Raw genomic sequence first — 27465 nt, 5'->3', positions numbered from 1 at the left:
ATTTTTTTCTATGCAAAATTATTTCAATATAAAATTATATCTATGGCTTTTTAAAAAAAGTACAGAAGAAATGTCAAATTTTGGCGCGCTTTAGGTTTGACGTTTAGATTTACAAACAATAATAAATAAAAGTTGTAACCGTGAAAACACTGAATACCACTTCGTCTTCGTGATCGCAAGTTCTACCAAAAGCAACCTATTTAATTAATATCCTTTTTAAATATGTATATTGTTGGCCATTTATAATTACCACGAAATGTGCGATTGATGTTTAGTTTTGTTAAATTTTTTTAATTCTGTGTAGAATTCTATGATTTTTAGAAAATTTTCAGGATGATGATTAAAATATCTTGATTATTTTATGACAACCTTTATTGAATCCCAATTTCATAACTTAACATGCACTTGTAGTCATTATATAATACTGGTCCTATTTATTGATACTCATGTACATATGTATTTTTTATTATTCCAACTGTATCGTTTCCCTAAAAATATTTATTTTATTTTCTAGGCACCTACACACCGCCAACGAACATTTCCTAATAATCATCTAGTAATTATTTGAGATTTTAACGGCCTTAAAGGTATATTAGTGATTTATTTGTACATATTATTTTAACTTTATTGCTACCTCCTTCTTTAGTAATTATTTAGTCAACTAAATATAATAAAATACAAAGTACAAGTATCCATTCATAGAGCCTCTGTAACAATATCTATATTTCCATAACTACCACACTTTTAGGAACAGATTATAGAAATTACACAACAATTACCATAAGAAACAACTATTTACATTCACAAAAAAGGTTTTTAGTTTGGGTTAATTAAGTAATTTATGCATATTTAAATTAAAATGAAACTTTGGCAAGAGTCACTAAATAGTTTTTCGAAGGAAAATGAATGTTAATCATAGTGTCTAATACCTGGGACGTATTATCACAGACGACCTGAAAGACATCGAGGATATGGACAAACAAAGAAGAGCGATATCCGTTAGAGCAGGTATGCTGTCAAGATGTTTTCAATTTTGCAGTACAAATGTCAAAAGGATACTATTAAACGCATTCTGCACTTCGCTGTACACATCGGAACTGTGGGTAGATTACATAGCATTCTAATAGCATAGCTAAAAGTCGCTTACAATAATGCTTATCGTTAACTATTCCGCCTACCGAGATACTGCAGCGCTATGGAAATGTTCCTGGAGGGACGAGTGCACTATTTCAAAGAGCTTCTCCGCTACCACATGGGATGCTTCAAATTCAATTCAATTCACTTTATTCATTTTAAAAACATTACAAAATTGTTAATTTGAATGCGTTTTTAAAATAAATTTGGTAATAAGAAAAACAGTGTGTATATCAACTATACCAGTAATAATAGAGCTTGCCTTTTAAAGGAAGCTTCATTGATGCTAAAAATGTCGATATCCGAATTGATTCTGTTCAACAGAAAGATTACTCTCCCCACAGGCATGACTATTGGCAAGTTGGTCCTGCAGGCTGGGAGATAGAAAAGTCTATGTTGTCGGTGACGGAGATAACCATCGGGAACATAGAAATGAATGCTTATGGCGCAGATTACGCCAATCAAATAACACTATTATCACTGCCATGATTGCCTGGATGGAGTCCCCCCTGATGGCCCTCTGAAGAAGGGAGATGTTCAAATATCCTCCATAAACGGGTGCTTGCACACATTTTTCACTTCTATTACAAATTGCCTATTTGTGTATTCTTATTATTTGTCTGTTATTTAAAATATGGAATGTATTGCATTGCACTACCTATTCATACATTCATTTCTACCTATTCATATTTTCATTATTATACAAAAAATTCCAAAATGGTGACAAAGGGATTGTTTTACAAGGTAAATTTTGAACTTTGATTGAATAAAAATGGAACTATAAGGCATCTTTTACCATCTCTCCCAACGTAAATAATTGTTTATTGTAGTAATTAAGTTGAAACAAAGTGTAATTTCCATAATCTGTGCCTATTAAGTGTTGCAGTTAATATTTTATCTTTTTTTTGATTAGGTAAATTGTTTTCGTCAATGTGTAGTGAACTTAAACTAAAATTGTGTAGTGCAACTGTGTAGTACAATTGTGTAGTGCAATTGAGTAGTGCAATTGGATAGTGCAACAGAAAGGCAACCATCGACGGAGTGCAAAATTTAAGGTAGGAAAAATACATTTTTCCCACTATCATAACAATGGACAATGTCTTTTATTTTAAATGTGTAATGTTTGAAGCCATACAAGAGTTACCAACTACAGCTACCGGGAGTCAATTGAAGTTTTGCTTCTCCAAGTTCAAATAAGTTGCTAAGCTGAAGGGAAGGAAAGGAGATGGGGGAAGAAGAATATTGGAAGGAACCTGGCTGTGTAAAACTGGTCGCTAAATATAGCTAAAGGCATTCATGTATAGTGTCACTAGCCGGTAAGACACAGAGTACCTCCCGCTTTGTATTGAGGTGCAAATATACAACATTAAATAATACATATTATGAATACAATATACAGTCATTGAGTTAACATGAAATATGAAATTAAAAAAAAATGTAAAGGTAATGGTCGGAACTGGGAATTGAATCCAGATCCTCTCTCTTACCAGGACAACACTCTCCCAATTGAACTACTGAGACCTAGTTATATTCGGCCATTTTTAAAGATCTCATAATATTTAAATTTAAGAATTACATACTAGTAATATCTTCAATAATTAATTAATTGATTAATCATTAATTCCTATATTTTTTAGGCTGCCATTTTGATTATTTTTTCTTCAATGATTAATTATTAAATTGATTGAAAACTTATTTCAATAAATTAAAAACTATAAGGAGATCAATAAACCAATATCAGTGCACGCGTCCTACATGAAGATATTTTCCTAAGATCGCTAACGAAGCGGTCGAGTTAAACAGAGGACAAACAATCTTCACAGAGTTCAATATAGGCCAACCTCATCAGTTGTAGAGTAGGACAATGTATTTATAGTATATTTAAGGCGTTATTTGAGTTCACGTAATACAGAAGATTTCATTCGTTGATAAAAAACACTCAGTGTAATTGATGTGTTGTCTGTCTACCCTTCAAAAAAGCTAATGCGGTAGCTAGCCAGCTACAGAGGTTAGCATAATTCTTCAGCAAATTACGGAGCCACAACCATAGTCTAACTCCTCCAGCTTTTTATTCGATTCCCTAAATTTGAGATACACGGTGTCTGGGTAAAGTGATTCTACATGATAGTACAAGTAGAAAATAAATATTCTTAGTTCGGTTTGAATCTTGCGATCATAAATAAAAATAGTTGTCAATAAAAATGTGCGGTGAGAAAAATGAAGACAATGTTGGTAGTTCTTATTCGAAGTATGATACAGTTAAAGGAGATAGGGTCACATTAGCTCAGTTGGTAGAGCGGTGCCCCGGCAAGGCAAGGGTCGTGGGTTCGAGTCCTAGATGTGACCGTATCTTTTTCTGTTTCAGATTTTCGTTTAGGAATCGCTAATATTGTCTTCAATAATTAAATATGGAAAAATATTTTTGTACGGGAAAATAAACATTGGAATTTCGAAAAAAGTTATTTTTCTTTTTTACTTCTACCATCACGTAAAGTAGAACCACACCTCCCGACGTTAGCGAAATTTACCCCCAAACACCCTCTATTAGTCCTGGGCTGTTGGGTACTCCTGCGTAGTAATCTCTTTGAATAGAAGAAACGTAGCAAAGTCCAAACTGTCTGGCCAAAAAGGCAAATAGTTTTGTTATAACATCGCTTATTCGATTACACTATGCATCCACATGACGACGGCCGGCGTGGTCTAGTGGTATACGCTTTTGACTACAGATCCGAAGGTCGCGGGTTCGAACCCGGCGTGCGCAAATAAATTTTATTTGATTAATTTGTGTTATTTCACAATTAATTAATTTAAAATAATATAGTATATTTGCGGCACGTTCCAGAGTGGAAGATACTCTCAGTATCGCCCTGGTGTAAGACCACCATTCAGAATTGAAACGTTGCTTGAAATGGCTTTAGCCGTGTTTGGTGACCAGATCTGAATAGCCAGGTACTTCCCCACCTTCCTCTTCCCCATCTCCCTCCCCTCCCCAATACCCTCAGCCTCACAACATACCCCAATTGGGGATGCCATAGTCTCACTGGCTCCAGACGGGAGCAGTTGGGACTCTTGTGCGGTAATACTGTAAAAAAAAAAAAAAAACATTTTTTTTAAATATGCATAATATCTTAGCTGGATTTTGGATCTATGTGATTCGAAAAATGTCACGGCGAGAGAGGTTTCTTGAAATCTTTAAACGCGAATTACTCATTTCTCTTTTTTATGGTTGTATGGTTTTGTACGTCAGAAAAAAACCTAGGAAAATTGATGCAGCTTCGATAGATCTTCATCCAGTAATGCAAAGCAAACGCTTGTTAGTTTGCTGCTTAATTAGGTTATGCCATTTTATTATAATATCTCTGAATTGTTTTCTCACAGCTATGGTCGAAAAAATCCAAAATTAAGGATTTATATATGTTTTCAGTTAGAATCTACAGTTTAAGTGGCTTGTGTGAATTGGTAGAGAACAACCAAATAGCTAGTGATGGCTCCACCAATCTGAAAATATATGAAATAAAATTTATAATCATCAATAAAATTGAAAAGAAATGCAGGTCTACAGAATTTGACCATTTTTGTCACATTTGCCTTACAATTTATTATTATTATACTTATTTTATTATTTTTTAATGATAATCTAATGTTTACAAGACAAGGTTTTTATGCATTAAGGATAACAAATTATTATAATCATTAATTAATTCCCATCGGCCGCATTTATTTTTACTCGTGTGATATTTTCAATTTGTATGGATATTTCAGGTTAGTAATTAATGCTTATAATAATTTGTTATACTTATTTTACATTAAGGCCCCATAGCAAGCGTTTAAAGATGGTTTGAAAGGGAGATATATAAATACGAATGTTAGAGGAAGCGCGCTAATATTAAAAAAAATGATAATAATTAAGCGAAAATGGTGAAAATATTTAATAAAACACAACTCCTTTGAAATAGAGCAAAAATCTCTTGACGAATGCTTTAGTTACATTTAAAGATATACTGTAAATTTTTTCATGCTTATAACATATGAAATAACAGAACAAACGTGTTTTTCATAATTTTTTGAGCTTACTTTGCGATTTTTTTCTATTAAAGGAATTTCATTTAATTAAAATTTCGGCAAAACAAATGTATAGCGAGATCTTAACTTCCAGTACTTATTTTCTTGGTTGGGTTATCAATGTTGTACAAAACTTTCAGAAAATATCAGTCCCGGCAAAAAGAAAAAGTAAAATAATTATTCCTCGTCATACATTTTTTACAATAGTGGTGGTCTTTATAAAAATTACTGTAATTTTAAACTTTCACATTGAGTATTCCACTTTCACAATAAAAAAAAAGATTTATATTTTGTATGCACTCACAGAAAGTAGGATTGAATAATCGAAATCAATCATTCCGCAGGCTGATATGATGACCTTTTGATGAAACAGTTGTAAAGAATATACCCTCAACTGAAAAAGCAAATTTTATAATTGAAACAAATATCAAAATTTAAACTTAAAATTATTCACAAATGTTCATAGATGGCGCTAATTTAATTATTTTAAGAAAATCACTTGTTGCAAGTTATGCTTTAAATTATTAAGAAAAATTGTTTGTTTACACATGTACACACGGCATATGAATAATTAATTTTTTCCATGTAAAATTTCAATTCTTTCAAGAAATGCAAACAAATACAATATTGTATCGGTGATTCAATTCAATATTGCGTTTGTATGCCTTTCTTGGAAAAATTAAGTTTTTATATAAAAAAACTATTTATTCATATTGCGTGCGTCCGTGTGTAAATCTTCAAATTTTGAAGAATAACTTGCTACAAGTGTTTTTTCCTAAAATAATTAAATTAGCGCCATCTGAGAATGCGTAGATTATTATGTTAATATTCATAACGCATAATTTGTGTTTGTAAACATTAAAATAAGAAATAATTTAAGAAAAGAAAACATCTTCCAAGTATATATTGACGGCCTCTGTTGTCCAGGGGTAATGCTCTCAACTAGCAAGACAGAGGTTGCGAGTTCAAATCCCGGCGTGCGCAAGTAAATTTTTATAAAATATAGTAAATTTGCGGCACGTTCCAGAGTGGAAGATACTCTCGGTATCGCCTTGGTGTAAGACCACCATTCAGAATTGAAACATTGCTTGAAATGGCTTTGGCCGTGTTTGGTCACCAGATCTGAATAGCCAGGTACTTCCCCACCTTCCTCTACTCCATCTCCTTCCCCACAACATACCCCAATTGGGGGTGCCACAGTCTCACTGGCTCCAGATGGTTGAGAGCAGTTGGGACTCTTGTGCGGTTTCACACAAAAAATTAAATATATATGTATTTATTTACTAATTGCATACATATTTACTCCAATCAGCAGTACTATTTTTGTTGTATATCCGGTGTACAAGAAGTCCTGTCAAACTTGACTGAAAAAAAGAAATTGTAATCTTTATTGGCAAGTGAAGTGATCAGTGCACAGAGTGTAAACATCTTAATATTTACTATGCAGTTAAGTTAGCACCAGGGCCGGCCCTATGCGGGTGCAATTGGAGCAGTCCGCTCCGGGCGCCTTATTGTCAAGGCACCAAGACGCTAATAATACCTAACAACTAACAAGTCGTAACACATCACCCTTGAGATTATTTTTAATGTTAACGGCGCTACACAAAAATGCAAACCATTCTAATATTATTGATTACACTGATCACCTACCTTGATGTCTACTGATATTGACAAGGGGTGCTAAAAATTTTCCCACGCCAGGCGCCTTATGGCTCAGGGCCGGCCCTGGTTAGCACTACAACGTGTCATTTTATTATATATATAATAAAGATAAGTTAACACTCGTCACAAATCACTTGGTACTAATCAAAGTTTAATCAGCCTAGTAATTGGGCAGATATTTAGACATACTCATATGTAGATTATCATTGTGTAAAATTTACCAGTGGTTTTTGACAAATTTATCAATTTTGGATGGTTTGTAAAGTTAAAATAATTTATTGTGGTAAAAAGACTTCATCAAGGTGATGTTAATCTTAAAGCATGGCAAGCAGCGCTAATCTATTCTCAAAATCTAACCCAGACACTATTCATTTACATTGATGTGTAATAATCATCTTTATTATTCTAGTACATAAAGGTTTTATTATAGAATAGAAATTTTATACAGTTTTGGGAGTAACTACAATAAAATATTAATTTAAACCAAATTCAACTCTATTCGATCAAGTACGCATTAGTATTGTAAAAATAATTAATATTTTGATAATAATTTAAAAAAGAAATAATTAATAATGATCCCTGCTGCCAAAAATGCATGTAGAGAAGAATATCACTTTTTGCCATGTAAAAAATGATGATTTTGAAGTAGCAAATAAGAGGATTGGAAGTATGTTGGTAGGCATTGTTGTCTGAATATACATCCTGGAAATCTATAGACATTCAGCGGAGAGAGTATATTTCAAAAACCTGTTATAATCAGTATGTATTTTTTACCTCTTGTGTGATAACATGAGCTGCTCTTACAATGTAGAAATTCAACCCATTATAATATAACATATTGGCAATTATTTTTGTTGCTGACCAAATGGTATCCGTCCCTGGCAATAGGAGATACAACCTGGAGACTATACCAACAAAGGTACTGGTTAGAATTAATAACAACACCAAAGAATAAATATTATTGAATATCTTAGCCGCGCGTTGCAAGTCGTTATGTATGGAGCACAAGTTGTGAATGCTATGAATGATATCATCGCGGTTAACGCAAAAACTCTTCTCGTGTTGATTCACAGTAATCTCGCTATGGATCTTGGTATTCGCTAGTCGGATTCTGTCAACCTTTATGTACGCTCGTAGTGTGCTATTGATCAGATGATATCGGTTGCTTATGTTGATGAGGCCGATCCATATTTGCATTATCAGCGACAAGTACACGTACGCATGAAGTTCAAGGATGAGATCTAACAGGTACACGCTGATGGGCTGTACGCCGTACTCCAACAAAGTACCAATATTTTTTGTTATAAATAATGTGGAGATACACAAAAAGTTAATGAATAAACTGATGTAAGTCGTTTTTCTTAATTTTTTGTGATTGATCAGAATATTATTTTCTTTGAATCTTTCGTCAATTTGAAGCATGGACGTGAAAAATTCTTCGAATTTGTTGCGATGGAACAAAATAGCGAGTCCGCTTAACAGATCGACTATTATTGGAAAATATAACTTCACTCCGTAAATTATCAAGTCAAATTCTTGCGATGTCTCTACGGGATTGTCTAAAACCGAATGAATCGTGGGGTTTAGGTAAAGCAATGAACCGATCATAATGGCACTATATAACATATCTTTCCAGGATACTTTTAAAGAAGTTATGCCATTCTTTTTGTTGATGGTATATGGAGCTAGGCCAACTAATTTAGACATTCTGTATATTGGCAGAATGCTGTCGACTATGTCCACATCTGATTTAGCAGTCATTTCTTGCTGAACCCGTTGATATTATTTGATGTAGGGTTACGAGCTGTTTGTAAGTTATCCCGATGAGTTGTGAACAACCACTGCGGAATAAGCACTCTTTTTCTTTAATCACCTTTTTTTTATCTTCTATGTTATTATGTTATTTCAATAATATCAACACATCAATTATTAGTCATTTTCATGATGGTTTTATTTATATCTCTAAGTAAATCAATAATGCGTATTAGTAATTGACAGCTTGTCCAACTTTGTAATCTATTTAATGCGTTAGTAGTCATCACAAACATAGACCATTTTATTAGATTGGATTGTTTTGTTTTTATATTAGTTTATATTGGGCGAGGACTCTTGACTTTGACAAGACAACTGCGTTAAACTTGAAATAATATGAAACATGGCAACTCTACTAGATTTGCTGTGAATTTATCTCTGGAGAAAAATATAAAGAATTTTACTGAAATTTCTTACTTAGATTATAAGTTTTCAAAATCATTTAAACAACTCCCATATGTACGGATCTGCATTATGAATGACTCAAATGAATCGTCTCGAATGAAACATTTTGACATAATCCACTCGTGTGAATCATAACGAATGAATTGCATAGATTTTTAGAGCAAGTTTTTTTTTTTTACCAGAACCGCCTTGAGTGGTACCGCCGCCTGTGTACGAAAACCAAAAATGGCATCCGCGAAACTCGTAGTACAAGCGGGAAACTGGAGAATCTACACCACATGGGGAACCCAAAAAAACATAAAGTTTTTTAATTTGAGCATTTTCAAAAAAAAAAAAAACCAAAAAAAAATATTTTTCGGCTATTTTAGGGTTAAAGTTTTTTCTGGTGTTTAGGGTTGAATAACAGATGTTTTAACCCTGCAGAGCAGAAATATTTTATGATTACACCGGGTTAAATGAAGGGTGATTTCAAAATAATGCTTCAAATCCGAGTTTCTTCATTTGTTTTACTTTCAAATAGTTTTAATTAGTTGGGTACTTTGATCTTCAGTAATAATTTATAAGAATTTGATTAAAAAAAAAAAAAAAAAAAAAAAAAATCAACTTCAAACTCGATTTACTCGATAACGAAAGCTCAAATAAAAAAAAAATATACTACAAAATCGACTCCAAATGTGATGTAGATTCACCAGTTTCCCGCTTGTACTACGAGTTTCCGGACACCCTGTATATATATATATATATGCATGTAGAATAATGTTTTCGGTTTACCCGCGTAAAGCAGTCCTTAAAAGGACTTTTTAATTTCTGACGTTTCGGACAGATCTCACAGTCCATCTTCAGAGGCCTTATGTCCTGAATTTCGTCTCAAACTGAACGCTTTCGCGCGACTACTTTACGCGGGTAAACCGAGAACATTATTCTACATCTTACACCCGTGAAAACCTTAACCATAACATATATATGCATACCTATATATTTTTTAAATAATAGGTGTGCGGTGTAGGTAGTTTCGATTTGAGATTAATTTAGTTTAAAATTAATTGATATTGTACAAATTTACATCAAATTCATAATTAAAATAATCCATTTCATAATCAAATTTATAGTGAAATTCATAATCAAATACAAAGTCAATCAAATTCATAGACAGATTAGTAATTAAATTCATGATCAAATTTTGGAAGGCGTGTATGGGTACCGCCGCCCCGGGAACCGTTTATTGGACAAACAACACCTTTGCCATAGATTACCCCAAGTGGTTTGCTACGTTTGGTGACTTAGCAGGGGTGCCCGGGTTCATGTGAGGTTTGTATAGGTTTTGGCGACGGATACGTCTACCCACCTACTGCGTGCGTATTGGTTGAGGGAGACTTTTTGACCTCCCCAGCAGAACTATCTCGACCCATCACAGACCGACATATCTGGACACAGACCCCAGATTCCTACCCACCCTCGTACCTTTTTCCTTCCTAGAGCTACCTCTCCTTAAGAGGGCCCTCCACACAGCATCCCCAAAGATGGTACAGGCAGAATGCAGATTCGGCAGAAAATATTTTCGCACTTCGCTTGTTTCTAGATAAATTCGCTGTTTTTTAACGTTCAGTCGAACTTGGTTATAACGATCACGGCAATAGCGAGTTAACGGCTATAATTAACAATTACAAAACAATATTTTAGTGCAGGCTTATCTTCATATAATTGTTGACTGTTATAACGAGGTCGATTCACTGATATACCGTGTAAATATTTTTGTCAACACATTTTCTGAATACGTGAATGGGTCTGAAAAGAGTTCTCGAAGAATTATTCTCGAAGTAAGTAGTAACAAAGGGGTGGCATAACACCCTTGGCGGCTGGATTTCCTATCCCGTTAGGGACGGATTCATATTTTTATGGCACTACCTGTGTAAGATTGTCGGCTATTTGAACCATTCCTATCGGGCACTATGTAAAATTGTCACAAATTCGGAGAAAGTCATGCGAAATTTGAGCTTCGCAAATTTGTTCCCTTTTACGTTTTCTTTTGTATTACAACTCAACGTCAATTTTGTTTTAAAAACCAATAAATATGTTTATGAAGGTACCTAGTTACGAGTACTTACAACCCTGCAGGTTGTAAATTTATGATAGTGATGCACAACTTTTTCAGCAGAGGGGCCGCTTTGCCTATTTTTCAAACAGGCCGCGACCTACATGTAGGGTTGCCAGATGTCCGGTTTTGGACCGAACAGTACGGTTTTTTAAACGGCTGTCTTGTCTAGAAAATTTTGGAAAACCGAACAATAGAATGTCCGTTTTTTTTTGAAAATACGCGACATAATATAATATATATACCTGACTTACGAGATAATTTACAGAGCAAAAGCCGTGAGAGATTCTGGCGGGTGGTAGCAAGACTTGCTCAAACCTGTTGAAAATGGTACAATATGTGTGCAGTGTACCCGTCTCTAATGCCTTCGTAGAAAGAGTTTTTAGTGTAATGAGTAATGTATGGACTGAAGAAAGAAATCTACTAGGTGTAAATACCGTAAAAAGCGAATTATGTGCTTTCTTCAATTTAAATGTCAGTTGCACTGGATTTAAAGATACAATTTCAAGCAATAAGCGATTATTTAAAGCAGTAGCATCTAGTGCCAAATATGTTAAAAAGTGATTTTTTGCTTACCAATAGTAATAATAAATATAAGTTTTAATGTTTACTAAGTGTTTAATTGTGTTCACCCTCGGAAATCGGTTTGTTTTGGCCAAAATCAAAGGGGCTTATGGTTATCAAAGGATCCTTTGATTTTCGATCAAAATTTGACCAAATTGTACCAAAAAAAATCAAAGGGGGACTCTTTGATAAAAAAATATTTTTTTTTATCTGGACCATCTATCTTTTCTAAATAAAATACTGTTCTTGAAAGCAGCCGAAAGACTCTTTCAGATTTTAGTATTACAAATCGACATGTGCAATTCATAATTTTGAACGCAAACAAAGTTTTTAAAGTCGCTTACCAATGGTTTTTATCGTGTAAACTGTTATTACTGCTTTACACGAAACTAAAAAACATATTTAATTTGACAAAGGCATTATAAAAATTATTGTAACTTTACTTTATTATTATATATTGTTTCATAAAAGTATTTCAAAATTTTCGGAATCGTTAATGGTAAATTTTTAATGCATTCTGACCAACACTGTTTAAATCATATTTCTCACCGAAATACAAAATGAGATAGCATATCTTTTATGGCTGGGAGATATATCTACCAAAAAGCCTTAGAGGGTTAAAAGAATATTTGTTGTCTGTGAAGAATATCTCCCGAAATTGCCCAAGGGGTTAGCACTATTTAAGTATTGCTGGTTGTCCCAAGCTGTCCAAGCTTATGGCTAAGAAAGTATGGAAAGACTACTCTAGTATTAGCAATATCAAATGTTTTTTGTTGTATTTAATACCTCTTGTGTGATAACACGAGCCGCTCTTATGATGTAGAAAGTCAATCCATTGAAATATATCATATTAGCAAATACTTTTACTGCTGTATAAGCGGTGAATGTCCCAGGCAAAAGCAGGTACAACCTAGAAGTTGTGCTAACAAAGGTGTTGATTAGAATGATTAAGAATACCACTGAGTAAATTCTATTGAATATTTTAGCCGCACTTCGTAAGTCGTTGTGTATGGAGCACATGTTGTTGATACTATGAACAATATCACCACCCTTAAAGACAAAACTCTTCTCGTGCTGAATCACAGTAATCTTACTAGGCATCTTCACATTAGCCAGTTGGATTCTATCGGACTTTATGTATTCCTGCAGCTTGCTATTTATCAAATGATATCGATGACTTATGTTGATGAATCCAACCCAAATTTGCATTATCACCGAAAGGTATACAATAGCATGGAGCTGTTTGACAATGTCCCGTAAATAAGCCATTTGAAACTGTAATCCATGAATTAAGAAAGAATCTAGGACTTTACCCCCGAATAGCAAAAGAATGCACGATATGGTAACAAACAAACTCTTGTAAGTTGATTTTGTTATTTCATTGTGATCAACCACAATATTGTTTTCTTTGAACCTCACATCGACTTGAATTATGAATGTTACAAACTCTTTAATTTTTTTACGATGGATCAAAATTGCCATTCCATTTATCAAATCTACTAAAATTGGAAAGTACAACTTCACTCCGTAAATTATTGTGTCGAATTCTCGCGCTGACTTATATGTACGTGTTCCGATGCCAGCTATGGGATCCACATACAAGTAAAAAGAGATCACAGATTACGTCGACATTACATTTTCCAGCCATTTCGCAAACAATTTTCTGTTTTATTTATTAGATTTATATTATAAGTATCTCTATAGTGTTGTCCCGACAAGTTGTGTAAGTACTACTGTGTAATTATTCACCTTTTATCGACTCTTTCTGTATTAGTATTTCCTTAATTAATCATTTTATCGTTTACATATTATAAATGATTACATAGCCACTTCATTGCTTTTGTTTTGTTTTAATTTTCTTGATAAATGAATAGTTCATAATATCTTCAATATAAATAAAAATGTAAATGTACGTTTGTTCAAAATCTCAAATCTGAAAATTCATCCCCGATTGCTTTGAAATTTTGACACAACTTTGCATTTGAATACGCGTGTCTTTTTTTTAATACCTATATTATATAGAGTTATAGACGATAGATCATTTTTGACGTTTGTTGTTATAAAAACTCATCACTTTAAACTAAACTCAACGAACTGACTCGCCCACTGTCTCTTCTACATGTGATAACCTGTACTTTCCAATAAGTTGCTCGACGGAGTAACAAAGCGAGTGACTGGGCCGAGCACTCGGCAGGTGTAATCTCTAAATAGTATAAAACAAAGTCTCTTTCCGCGTCTGTCTGTTTGTGCGCTTAGTTTTTCTAATCTACGCAAAGTATTTTTGTAGGGTTTTCACTATCATTTAGAGAATGTCTTCCGGAAGGTTTATATATATAAAGTCGATGTTTTGTAATCGAGTCGTAATTTTTTTTTCGGGCGCTGAATTTAATTTAAACCTTATAAATAATGTACTACCATAGACATATGAATATTAGTAGACCTGCCCTAAGTGATTAAAAGCGTATTATCCCCACTCCCCATACCGGTTCCATTGGAGCCGGCTGTGCTCGCGTATGGCCTCAAGTGAAATTTGAAAACGTGACGTCATCATTCTTGTGCGAACTATGGTCGAGGCATCATCGGTTCATTTTACGAAATAACACGGCAAAATGTTGACTTGTGCTATGAAAACTTGTAAAAATAGATGTGAAAAAGAGAATAAACCCAATTGTCGTATTACATTCCATATATAAGCATTATTTTACTTTATTTTAAGCATATTCACATCGTATAATATAGATCAGTTTTAGAAACATATACTATCACATCGAGAAACGTCTGGACGCGAAACACAAAGCTGGTTGGTTGCTGGGAAGTAAATTATGAACATTTATAAAAGTGTCTTAACTAAATACTTAAACGAAATATTCGACTCTGAAAATAGAACCGAATTTTTTTGCCGAATTTGGACTTCGCAAATTTGTTCATAACGTGGCGAGTAATTTGCGCTCCCATGTAAAAATGTCTATTCATTCAAAAGCAGATTTTACTTTTAACAAGTAAATGGTGATATTATAATGCGAGATGCCTATTTACTATCAGATTGATTTATTGACGAATCACAGTCAGCCTTACGCCCTTCGTTCTTCAACAGTTGATTTTACCCCTCGCCATTATCTTCTCGTCTATTAATTCCTATCTCTGTGTGTACTACGGAGTTGTATATCAAAAGGCCCACAGAAAAGTCCGCGATGGTATATGTCTACCTCCTAAGGATAACCCCTAGCAACACCGGGTACACATCAGCTAGTTGATAATGAATATCGAATAGGACCCGGACGGGTTATCGGAAATTTAGGGCTAATCTGCAGGTAATGTTTAATTTTTAAATATACTTAAAACGAAACAAACACCCAAAACACTTATATTAGATTAACATGTTGTTTTTGAGTTAAATACTAATAATAGCGGGTTTAGACGTTTCGATTATAGTTGAACAACTTATATTGAACGACAAAAATTGAACAATATTTCGTTCGGATGTTTCAGTTTAAATTGATAATCAAGATGGCGGCAACTGAAATTATTCGTCCGTGTGTCTCTATGATTTCTGACATTTTGCGGAACGAACTTGAGAACATGTTGAAAAATCACAAAAACGTCATATTTGGGTGAGCAAACGCATTCTAAGAAGAATTGAATTAGGTGCATCTGATACTACTTTCATTTACGAAATTCGGATGAACAATTTGGTACAGTTGCCGAATTTAACGTTATTTGATTTCAAGTTAATTACTACTGGAAACAACAATTTAAGTCAGGGGAGATGGAAATACATGTAAAAAATAGGTTATGTAAAGAATTTAAGCTTTATTTCTAACCTTCAAAATTAACACGTAACGCGATTGAGAAAACATGGAACTTTAATGCATCTTTTACCACCTCCCCCGAAACAAAAGTTTTCTAGTAGTAGGTAATTAAATTGATATCAAGTGTTATTTAAAAAAATCATATGCGTGCAGCGGAATTCGGCAACTTGATTAATGTTTTTAGTTGAGCAACTAAAAACTTAAGTTGTTCAAGTATGAATCATCGTTCGAGTTTCACACAGAATCGACACGTGAACACATGTTTCAACTCGCTAGCGATTTTCAGTTCCTGGCGTCCTTTGGCGAAAGAAGACGTTTAGTTGTTAAAAGGGTGTTGCCGGCAATTAGCATTATAAAAAATGTAAATATTGAGTTCTGCAAGCGTTTTAGTTTTTATTATTGTGTTATCTGTTTCGGCATTCAATGGCATTAAATTATGGTTATGCCAAATTTTAATTTATATGATGTTTAAAACGATTTACTTATATTTTCGGTGAAAACCGAAACCACGGACGCAGGTTTCCTACCCCTGTTCTAGAGTCTAAAGGAGTCTCGATTTAATTTTTTTCTCACGTAATCCTAAATTCCCAACTCTTTTATTTTATTCTATTATTTCATTCTAACAATGATTCAATTTTGCAAAAGTATTCTGTATAAGCTATTTATATTAAGCCCTCATTTTTTACAAGAAAAGGAAAAAGATTATGAAAATGAAAAACAATAAACCGGGGCCATAATTTTAAGGAAGTTTAAAAGTCTATAAATATTATTTGAAACCCGAGTCAAATAATACAAATATTAATATGAATTTCGGGCAGTCGGGGGTAATCCTAAGTACCAAGTCATATCCAGAGTTAAAAGTATTTTACAATCTCACAATTATTTATACAAATATATTACCGTATTCTTACCTCTTGTGTGATTATGCAAGCACCTCTTATAATGTAAAAATTCAATGCATTGAAATACATGACATGTGCGATGATTTTTACTGCTGTCCGAATACTGTATGTCCCAGGCAAAAGCAGGTACAGCCTAGAGGTTGTGCTAACAAAGGTGTTGGTTAGAATGATTAAGAACACCACTGAGTAAATTCTATTGAATATTTTAGCCGCACTTCGTAAGTCGTTGTGTATGGAGCACATGTTGTTGATACTATGAACAATATCACCACCCTTAAAGACAAAACTCTTCTCGTTCTGAATCACAGTAATCTTACTATGCATCTTCACATTAGCCAGTTGGATTCTATCGGACTTTATGTATTCTTGCAGCTTGCTATTTATCAAATGATATCGATAACTTATGTTGATGAATCCAACCCAAATTTGAATTACTAAAGACAAGTACACAAAAGCACGAAGCTGAGAAATAATGGCATAAAAATAATCCATAAGAGGCTGTAATCCATGCATTAAGGAAGTATCAAGACTTTTGCCTACAAATAGTAAGATAATGCACGATGTGGTGACAAACAAACTGGTGTAAGTAGATTTTAACATTTTCTTGTGATCAACCACAATAGTATTTTCTTTGAACCTCTCGTCGACTTGAAGCATGGATGTGAAAAAATCTTTGAACTTTTTACGGTGGACCAAAATTGTTAGTCCACTTATCAAATCTGCTAATTCAGGAAAGTATAACTTCACTCCGTAAATGATCGAGTCAAATTCTCGCGCCGATTTCAAAGAACCTGCTCCCTTGCCAGCAATGGGACCCACATACAAACATAAAGAGATCACAGCGACACTAAAGCCAATGTCTTTCCAGGATACTTCGAAAGATGTCATGCCATTATTTTTTTTAATTGTGTACGGAGCTAGGCCGAAAATTTTAGATAATTTGTAAACTGGCAGAATACCATCGATTACGTCGGCACTAGATTTTTCGTACATTTTGTAAGAACCAATTAATAAAAAAATATTTATAGTGGGCTCTTGCTGCGCTTGTGTTATCCTGACAAGGTATGTATTAGCACTGCAGAATTGGTCGCCTTTTTTTCGACTCATTACCTAACCTTGATTTACAATAATTGTTTTATTTACATAAATGATTAGGTAATCACTTTGCTGCCTTTTTTTTTATAAACTTCCGTGTACATCAATAATTCCTAAATGAGTGACAGTTTGTTGGGCTAATTCATCACTTTATTGCTGATGATAAATATGCGCTAGGACGCAAGGAAACTATATCAGCATGTTGTTTTTTAAATTTATAAGCTAAAATGTTATTATATTAAAATGAAATACTTTGTATACACCACTTTTTATTAATAATAATCTACATGTTTCAAAGCCAATGTCTTCTTCGTCAGGATTATGAAAATTAATGAATTTGTGAAAATGAAATACTAAATGACGCCACAAAGCATTTTTGCAACCGTTGAAGAAGGTTATTGTTAGCGCAAATATTTTCAAACCGAAGGTAAAACGGCAGAAACTGGCTCTAAACTAAACAATGGTTCGGTTTGTGTACTGTACATGAAATACTGTAATCAATTTGCTGGAGACAAGAGAGTTTTAAAGACCAAAAGGGTCTTATGTTAATGGAAGGTATTGTTTGAATCAGAACCACGACCCGCAATAATTCGAGAGCTTGAATAGAACTTGGACGTTGGCAATCAAAGAAAATCAAAAGCTTGATAACAGGGTACCGACCGAACTAAACGAAAAACGTAAAAATCGCATTTGCAAAGTTTGTGCTGCGATCTTTTTATTCAATATCGTAGAAACGACCAATGTATCAGAAACTATGCTTGATCCCTCTGCACCGGTAAATCAAAGGGGGCAAATGTCCACAAGAAGACCTATTGTACTTCCAAAAGTTGGGCTATGAAATATTGCAAAGTAATAATTATTCGCCAGAAATATCCATACAAATTGAAAATATCTTCTTAGTAAAAATAAATGCTGCCGACGGGAATTGAACCAAAACCTCCTAGATCACAAGGCCGGGACCCTCATTCAAAGCAGCCTTCTAACTTGTATGGGATTTTACAAAAAAAATAGTTTTAATTTTTTTTCTAGTTATTCTTATTTATTAAAACATCTTAAAATGTTTTACTTAATTTTTAAAAATAAATAAAAATACGTTTTTTGAAGGTTCCTATATAAGTTAGGAGGCTGATTTGCTTCTAAACCACTTAAGTACGTCGAAAATGCTTCCCATAATAATTGAATATCTAAAATGTAATAAGCAATAATTGTTATAAATATTAGTTTAATCATTAAATATAATATGAAATATTGCCTCGTCAACCATGCTCACTAGAAAACTCTCTTAACAGATTTTTACGCAATTGCATACCAACGGAACATTTTGTTGTTTATAATTGACTAAATAGGTTTATTTGGATGAATTATTGGCCGAGTTAAATGTTTTTATTTTCAACATTCTTATTTCAGCCAAATGGTCAGGTTCTGTACTTGTCATAATATTTATCTTGTCACAAATTAACAATGTTCCTGATGATGATACCTGGTGTTTTCTCCATCGGTACACTTACCAAAGTTAGATATTTTTCAGCGTTTATAAAAGCCTATGTAATTTTTTCTTGCTAATATATTTTTTTTAAAGTTGGCATCACTGTTTAAGAGGAACGGCAGCGCAACCTTTTTCATGCATACCTTAAATTTGGATTTGAGTCCAAACTGAATAATATTTTTTCAATCAAAAAGTTTGGCGAATATCTAGTCGATGGCTACTGCGATTTTATTTATATATGTTTTGATTTTTGAAATGTTGCCTTTTAAATAATTTGATTTTTCATGATTTTAGAGACAACTTTGGAATTTTTGTTGTGAGTTAATAATAATTATTAAAAATAAAATCTTACCCAATATAATGAAAAAAAAAAAACAATAAAATGTTTTTTTTTTAGTGGATATTTTAATTTCAATAATACCAACGTGTGTGCCAACGTAATTTGGTTATTTGTAATTTAAATTTACGACCGTCAAAATGCTTTTTTTTAGTTTTTATTTCATTTTTCATTATATTTACACAGGAGATAGGGCAAAATTATTATTTTTGATAATTATCATTAGCTCACAAATAATTGTCAAACTTGCCTCTAAAATTATGAAAAATCGAAATCTTTAACGGCCTGTTTTTTTATAATTTAAAACACAAATAAATAAAAGAACACATATCAGTACTAGTTAGTTGCTATACTTTTTGATTTGAAAATATATTATTTAGTTTGGTTGGGTATTTTTTCCTCATATCCAAATTTAAGTTTGGTATGAAGGGGGGGTCGCAGCCATTCCTCTTAATTTTATCGGTTAGGTAAATTAAACAATTACAGTTATTTGAATATTTTATTGCATTTTCTAAAATAAGTATTTAAATATGGACCCCTTACTACTTTAGGTAATTTCAACACATCGTAGACTTCAACGCTATCAACAAAACTAAACTATATTCCTTAATCTACACTATTCTATAATGTTTGTAGGCATTCTCAATATCATAGGAAAGTTTATAAGTTATTTAGTATAAATAGTTTTATTTTGTATAAACTATTGCAGCGTTACTAACCTTTTTCATGAATATTTCAAATACATTTTTCAATGATATAATTTTTTTGGTTCATTTAAGAATAAATTTTTCCTTCATATAATTTGTCAATAATAGATATGGGTAATATTAACATGCGATGATAATAATTTATGATTTTAATTAAAAGTTTGATTAGTAATTTAGAGCCTTGGAACTATAACGTTTAGAGTTCACATTATTGAAAGATTAATCGGAAAACATCTACTAATTAATATAACATAAATAAATAACAAATACGCCATAAGCAATATTTCTGTACATCTATAAGAATAGAGAAGTACTCAATTTCTGTTTTTATAAATCACCAACAAATAATAAATATTTAAATACAAAACGATTATTTGCTTAAATGTTACAAATTAAAACGGTATCTAGTTAATTTTCCAAAGGCACATTAATAAAAATGAGCAAAAAAGGGTATTCATTCAGAATATAAATGTGTGTAATTGTGGGTCAAATAAATGAAGTGAAAACTCAATCTATGATTTTAGTTGTTTTTGTGGGTTGCACACAAGCCCAATCCTAGCTCCACCATTTTCCAATATTGTTATTATCCCATCTTGATTTTTCTTTGATTAAATAGTTTCGCCATACATATTCGACAGTGTCTTTCCTTGATGCAACGGTTTCCCACGTAGATTATATAGTGTCTTTCATTGATGCAAAAATTTCCCACATAGATTCTATAGTGTTTCTCATTGATGCAAAAATTTCCTACATAGATTCTGCAGTGTCTTTCATTGATGCAACAGTATCCCACGCAGATTCTAGAATGTCTTTCGTTGATGCAACAGTATCCTACGCAGATTCTAGAATGTCTTTCGTTGATGCAACAGTATCCCACGCAGATTCTAGAATGTCTTTCGTTGATGCAACAGTATCCCACGCAGATTCTAGAATGTCTTTCGTTGATGCCACAGTATTCCACACAGATTCTTTTTCATCGATGCAACAGTATTCCACACAGATTCTAGAATGTCTTTCGTTGATGCAACAGTATCCCACGCAGATTCTAGAATGTCTTTCGTTGATGCAACAGTATCCCACGCAGATTCTAGAATGTCTTTCGTTGATGCCACAGTATTCCACACAGATTCTTTTTCATCGATGCGACAGTATTCCACACAGATTCCAGAGTGTCTTTCCCTGCCTCCATTTTGGAACATCGCTTTAATTGCGCATTTGATTGATTGTATTGCCTCCCCTTGATGCATCATATCCCCCAAGCTAAAAATTATAGATTAAGGTTTCACTATTATTTTTAAATAATGGGGTTTCTAAGCTTATAATATTAATAAAAAAATATTTCAACTCAACGTAACGGTTATCTTATAAAAACAATATCACGTTAAATGCTAGATAAAAGCATTTGATTTTTTGTTTGTTTCGAAGTGCAATCACACTTCACTTTAGAAGAAAATGGTGTACGAAAAACAAGAAATTATGTAGGTACGAGGAATTTAAAGCAGGCTGTAGAAGAGACTTTTATATTATGTAGATGAAAAAATTAAAATAAAATATAGAAGAAGATAAGTATAACAATATTATTGCTGAAAAATGAATTATGAGAGAATAAGTCTGAAGATCAGCATTTTTTTGTGGAGAAAATCATAGAAGGTTAAATAGCTTATTTATTAAAAACTTATTCATAGTCTTTATCCATGTTTGGACCTAAAGCTAGACTTATATCTAAAAGGCCATCACAGCTTTTGCTAAATGTATCCAAGGAAACTAAGCTTATATATTCGAAGAACTAGATAGAATGCGTATCATATAACCAATGTCGCCCATATAATAGGCCAGCCTACTGGCAGCGCCTCTAGCGGCAGATGCACAGGCTTCTTGTTTAATTTCGTAAACTGTCATTAAATTTGCATATAATTAAAATCAGATTCTCTTTTTGCTGCGCTCGAGCTCAATCTGTTTTCTATGTTTAAAAAATCTTAATTACAGTAACTTCAACAAAACTCAAACCATTGTAATACAGGGTTTTCCAATAAGAGGTGTTATTTTGAATAGCCCGCTATTTCGGTAGATGTAACTTTTGAAGCTGTCATTATTTGACATTTGACAAGTAGAAACTACGCCATTAATAAAAATGGAACGATACACGCTTCAACAACGCATTGAAATTATTAAAATTCACTTGAGTGAATCAAATGCAAATCATCTTGAGTGATGAGACCCATTTCCACATCGGTGGCTTCGTCAACAAGCAAAATTGTCGCATCTGGGGCTCGGAAAACCCAAGAGTTATTGTTGGAAAGCCTCTCTATCCTCAACGTGTGACTGTTTGGTGCGGTTTATGGCCGGAATTGGATGGTATTGATCTGGACAACGTTTACTTTCAACAAGACGGCGCTACGTGCCACACAAGCAACGAAACCATTGATCTTTTACGATTGAATATCAAAATAACACCTCTTATTGGAAAACCCTGTAGTTTTGCGAATATTTTCAGAATGATACATGTTCTGTGTCGAATGGACACCAATTTAAAAAAATTTTGGAACTTTCATAATTGGTTGCTGTGCTATTAGTGAAAAGATCTTATAATAAATAAAAATCCACCGTATAAGAAATTATTTTTGAAGAAGATCGGCGTCCATCTTGGCTGTCAGTGTCTGGGCCTTTATACAGGCGTTGTTGATATAAAACACACATAGTTATAGTTACGAGTTATAACATAATAAAGTATCAATAATTAGAGAGAAAATCTATAATATTTCTATGTCATATTAGGTTGAGATTTTTGTAATTATTACGAGCGGAGATTAATGATGATTAATTAATTGAACTTTCTCTTTTAATTTGGTTAAAATTTTATCTTTTAATTATTTCATTATTGTAGAGGTGTACATACTAAGCCCACATTTAATTTATTAGTAATATTATTGTATTGTTAAGGACCATATATTTTAATACCTTTGGGTTAGTTTATTTTATCTTTTTCGTTAGGTAAGTGACAATTTCTAAAAGCGTACGATTTTATGAAAACTTCTATTAAAACTTTTATTTGTTATATTGTGAAATATGGTGCTAAAGTTTTGCAAAAGCTGTAATCCAAGATGGTTGTAAAAAGGGTTACAGATAGATAAACTGTGAAATTTTTGTTTAGCTGAATTAATTATTCTTACAAATAAGTCTAAATAAATCTATATAGGAAAATTGATAGTGGGAAATCTTAAGAATGCACCATGATTTAGTTAAATAAGTTATATGCAATCCCAAATATCCCAAAAACGTAAAGTGTTGTTTTGAATTTTACAAAAAACAGTAATTTTTACTGCGTCTAGCCTTTAATATCCATCATATTTAATTGATCATTATTAAAAATAAATATCTGTTTTGTATCTCAATTTTTTCCTACAACAGTTTCTAGATATTTTTTCTGAATTGAACTATTGCTTATCATTGATATTTCGTTGCTCCGTCATATTTGAAATATACGTAGGTATTTTTACTAGGAAATACAAATACCTCTAAGTAAAAGCCCACAAGTCAATAGGTGGAAAACAAACATAAATAATCGGTGTGAAGTTCTTGCATTAGTAGCCTTTTAATTTATATTGTTGTCCAGCAATAAGTTATTTTCAATGGAAATATAATATATTATGTATTATAAACTATTTACTCCTTTCTGGCGTTTTATGTTTAAATACCCGGGTGGAGTGAACCAGAACCATCTGGATCACAAGGCCGGGACAATGAAACAAATCGGCCTCTTATGTTGTACCAGAACTTTCGTTTTTTTTATGTTTGTCTATTAACTAAAACATGTTAAAACGTGTTTCAATAAATAAATAAAATATATAAAAATCTAAAAGATCTTAATACAAGTTAAGAGGCCGATTTTATTCAGTGTCCCGACCGCATATTTCCTTTTCTGTGTTCAATATGAGGCAGTACTAGAGTTTAGAAAGAGAATTAGCGTAATAAACCCGTGGGTGTTTCAAGGCAGTACTGCCTTACTGCCTCCTATTGAAGGCGGAAAAGGAAATACGCGTCCCAACCTTCTGATCTAGGTGGTTTTGAGTGAACCTGGATCTTGAGAACCATACTATTAAATGTGATAAGGAGAAAACGCTAACGCTGTCAAATCGTTCCCCAACAAAGATATTGAAAACTAGAACTAGCCGTGAAATCAATTACTAAATAAATAAAAAAAAGTGAAACTACCCAGTCTCAGTTTTTTGTTTTTAACGCCTTTTTCATTCAATATCTTATTTTTTAGTAGGTCAGAACATTTTTTAAAAGAAAATAATATTGCAAAATAATAAAAACACTTATCTCACTGTGATAAAACATTACTCCGCTAGAGCGCGCTTTGCGTTATTGTGTTGGATTAAAATTATTATCTAATCCGTATATTATGATAATTGTATTACATTTATTTAATTAATTTATTTATTTTGATAATATGTAATAATTTACAGAAAAAAAAATTAAAACTATCTCCCTCTGATAAAATATCCGTTCGCTAGAGCGCACTACGCGATCTTGTGTGGGATTCTATTTCTGTACATTGTACATTATTTTTAAAAATATATTATATTGAAGTGAAACTTCTTTAGGCGCGTAATTCGGGGACGGAGTTAAACCGAGTCAGGATCGACACGAAAATGCGGGTACCCCCACCACCGCTCACCGTTCACTGTCCCTCTCTCACCATATGCGCTTGTTGAGGTGGGGGAGCCGCTCACGAACGTTCTCTCTCTTCTCTTCTTTCCTCTCTCTCAGACACCAGCGAACTGCGCCACGCCAAGCATCAGCTTTGAAAATTATTACATATTATCAAAATAAATAAATTAATTAAATAAATGTAATACAATTATCATAATATACGGATTAGATAATAATTTTAATCCAACACAATAACGCAAAGCGCGCTCTAGCGGAGTAATGTTTTATCACAGTGAGATAAGTGTTTTTATTATTTTGCAATATTATTTTCTTTTAAAAAATGTTCTGACCTACTAAAAAATAAGATATTGAATGAAAAAGGCGTTAAAAACAAAAAAATAATGTGCGATGGCCGAGAATCGAACTCGGATCAACTGCTTGGAAGGCAACTATGCTGACCATTACACCACCAACGCCAGTTGTCGGGATGAGCTAAGAAGCATTTATATGTTACTTCAAAACTTTGACTAGATCAAATGAACTTTAATCGGTGGTGGGGGTACCCGCATTTTCGTTTCGATCGTGACTCGGTTTTACTCCGTCCCCGAAAATTCATTACGCGCCTAAAGAAGTTTCACTTCAAAAAGTGAAACTACCCAGTCTCACCCGGAAAATGTACATCGTCTCGTCAAGTTGTACATCGATGCCAAACGGTTCTTCGGACCTCCCTCTATTTAGTGCATATGCTTAATATAATAAATATAACTCATAAATGCAATAATTGACATATGAATAATAATTTGACTTGTGGCGCTGTTACTGTAAGGGACCTTCAATATTTCCTTTTACATTAATGCAAAATGTCTTTGGTATTGGAATAATGTGTCGCCCGCACACGTCTAATACTTCCCCGTTTTTCTATCAGCAAAACGAATGTGGTCCATTATTTTAACACAACCATTTAACAGGAATACGAAGAATCGTATCTCTTCTTCCTGCTGCTTCGACTCTTCGTCAACTTAAAATTAACAATTTTTTAATGAAACATCAGTCTTTATGAGACATGTTTTGGGGCCACGTTCGTGTTAAACTATCACCACCTCAACCCAGACCAGGATACTGAATCAAGTAGGCCTCCTACATATTTATAGGCGGCCTGGGTTGAGGTGGTTTTGATAAAAACTCTCAGCCGTTTATGCTAGGGAAAGGACCTTTAAGTTCTAAATTTGTGATATTATACACAATAAATCACGATTTTTTTATCCAAGCTCCTAACCATCAATAGTTAATATCACATCTCCAAACCTTCGTACTTTCACATTATCGTCAGCTTACAAATAAAATCCACTAAATATCTGAAACAGATTATAATTGTCTTAAACATGTCTTAATCTGAAATTGTTCTGTGCACAATTTATTATATCTGGCAAATTTGGAAATAAGCCATTTTTGTTTCAATCTTTGTAAATTGTTTGTTGGCAAATAAAATTCACCAATTTTTGTTATTTGTTTTTGGGGTATTATGCCGTGTTGCGCTAACTCCTTCTTTAGCCAACGTTTCGGACAGCATTGCAGTGTCCATCATCAGGGCAGATGTCTTATTTAAATAAGACATCTGCCCTGATGATGGACACTGCAATGCTGTCCGAAACGTTGGCTAAAGAAGGAGTTAGCGCAACACGGCATAATACCCCAAAAACAAATAACAAAAATACTTTTGGCCGTGAAAATCTTAAATCATAATTAAAATTCACCAAGTGCATTGTTTTCTCTTTATGTATTTATTTTATATTTTTCAAATAAAAAAATACACAACGTGAACTCAATGTGAACCATTTCATTGCATATTTTTCGAAATTAGAAAAGGCCCCTTTATGAAGCCTCTCAGCGCATATCGGATTTTAACCGTTGGTAACATTATATCCTTTTCTACGCACGATAACAAATTTTGTGTTTTTCATTGCACATGTTTCTGAAAAAATACACATAGTGTTTATTATAATATTATCAGCGCATGGTGGATTTTATTCGTAGTATTTTTTTGTACTTCCTAGTATTATATTACTGACGAATGTTGAGCCTAAATTTCACTTGCGAATTTTAGTTGTAAGCTAACGTTATTTATGATATCATTTGAGCTCCGAACCTTTCTCTAGCACAAGCAGCCTAAAGATCAACGGGAATTTAGCCCCGGATCGATTATATTTAACCATATTTTTGAATCGACGTCGACTCGATCGACTAATTAAACTTGTAAGCCCCCTGTCCGCTGGCGAGAGTGAACCTCACGTGGTGTGGTCGACTGTGTGTTACTGCTAGTTATTCCAGTCCTTTTGCTTTATCTGTCGGTGGACAGGTCTTCGTAAGCCATTTCCCTAGCAGTCATGTTCTGTCAAGTAGGCGGCAGGTGCTTCGGGTTGTAGTCTTTTGCCACCTCGAGGAAAGCGTCCACCGTGTAGTTGAACAGGGTGAAGTCGTATCTGAAATCAGCAATACATATCTATAATATTGTTTGTTTAATTCAACTGAACAGAGCGGCGAGTGCAATACTCTGTCTGCCATATAAGAGTATACATATTTGGGGATATATGTGGTAAGGAGAGAATGAATGAAAGAGGTGTGTGTATCCTAGCTGCGTCTTTATTGAGGTAGTAGATTTGCAGAGTCTAAATAGAGTAGCCGTCGTAGTTTGAAGTGCGTTGTAGGTCAGGTTGTGGGAATAAATCGCAATTAGGTAACTTG

The 27465-nt window shown here is 33.4% G+C and overlaps 2 protein-coding genes across 3 annotated transcripts in view; one reads left to right on the top strand and one right to left on the bottom strand.

Moving 5' to 3' along the window:
• The first annotated feature begins 88 nt into the window (after positions 1-88).
• The window catches only part of LOC149418660 (uncharacterized), a 241522-nt gene continuing 214145 nt past the window's right edge, over positions 89-27465 (top strand). The window contains exons 1-2 of the mRNA XM_089639144.1: positions 89-179; positions 2048-2189. The gene's annotated coding sequence lies outside the window, so the exon portion shown is untranslated. The remainder of the gene's footprint in view (positions 180-2047; positions 2190-27465) is intronic.
• The window catches only part of LOC149418662 (carbohydrate sulfotransferase 11-like), a 190196-nt gene continuing 189164 nt past the window's right edge, over positions 26434-27465 (bottom strand). For both annotated transcript variants that reach the window (XM_089638905.1, XM_089638906.1), the window contains one exon: positions 26434-27203. In XM_089638905.1, coding sequence (XP_089495031.1) covers positions 27116-27203 — 88 coding nt within the window. In that variant the 3' untranslated portion in view covers positions 26434-27115. The remainder of the gene's footprint in view (positions 27204-27465) is intronic.

The sequence above is a fragment of the Hesperophylax consimilis genome, chromosome 13 (genome assembly GCF_061612785.1).
Source record: "Hesperophylax consimilis isolate HC1 chromosome 13, BYU_Hcon_1.0, whole genome shotgun sequence".
NCBI lineage: Eukaryota > Metazoa > Arthropoda > Insecta > Trichoptera > Limnephilidae > Hesperophylax > Hesperophylax consimilis.
This window is presented reverse-complemented; position numbering and strand designations above follow the sequence as displayed.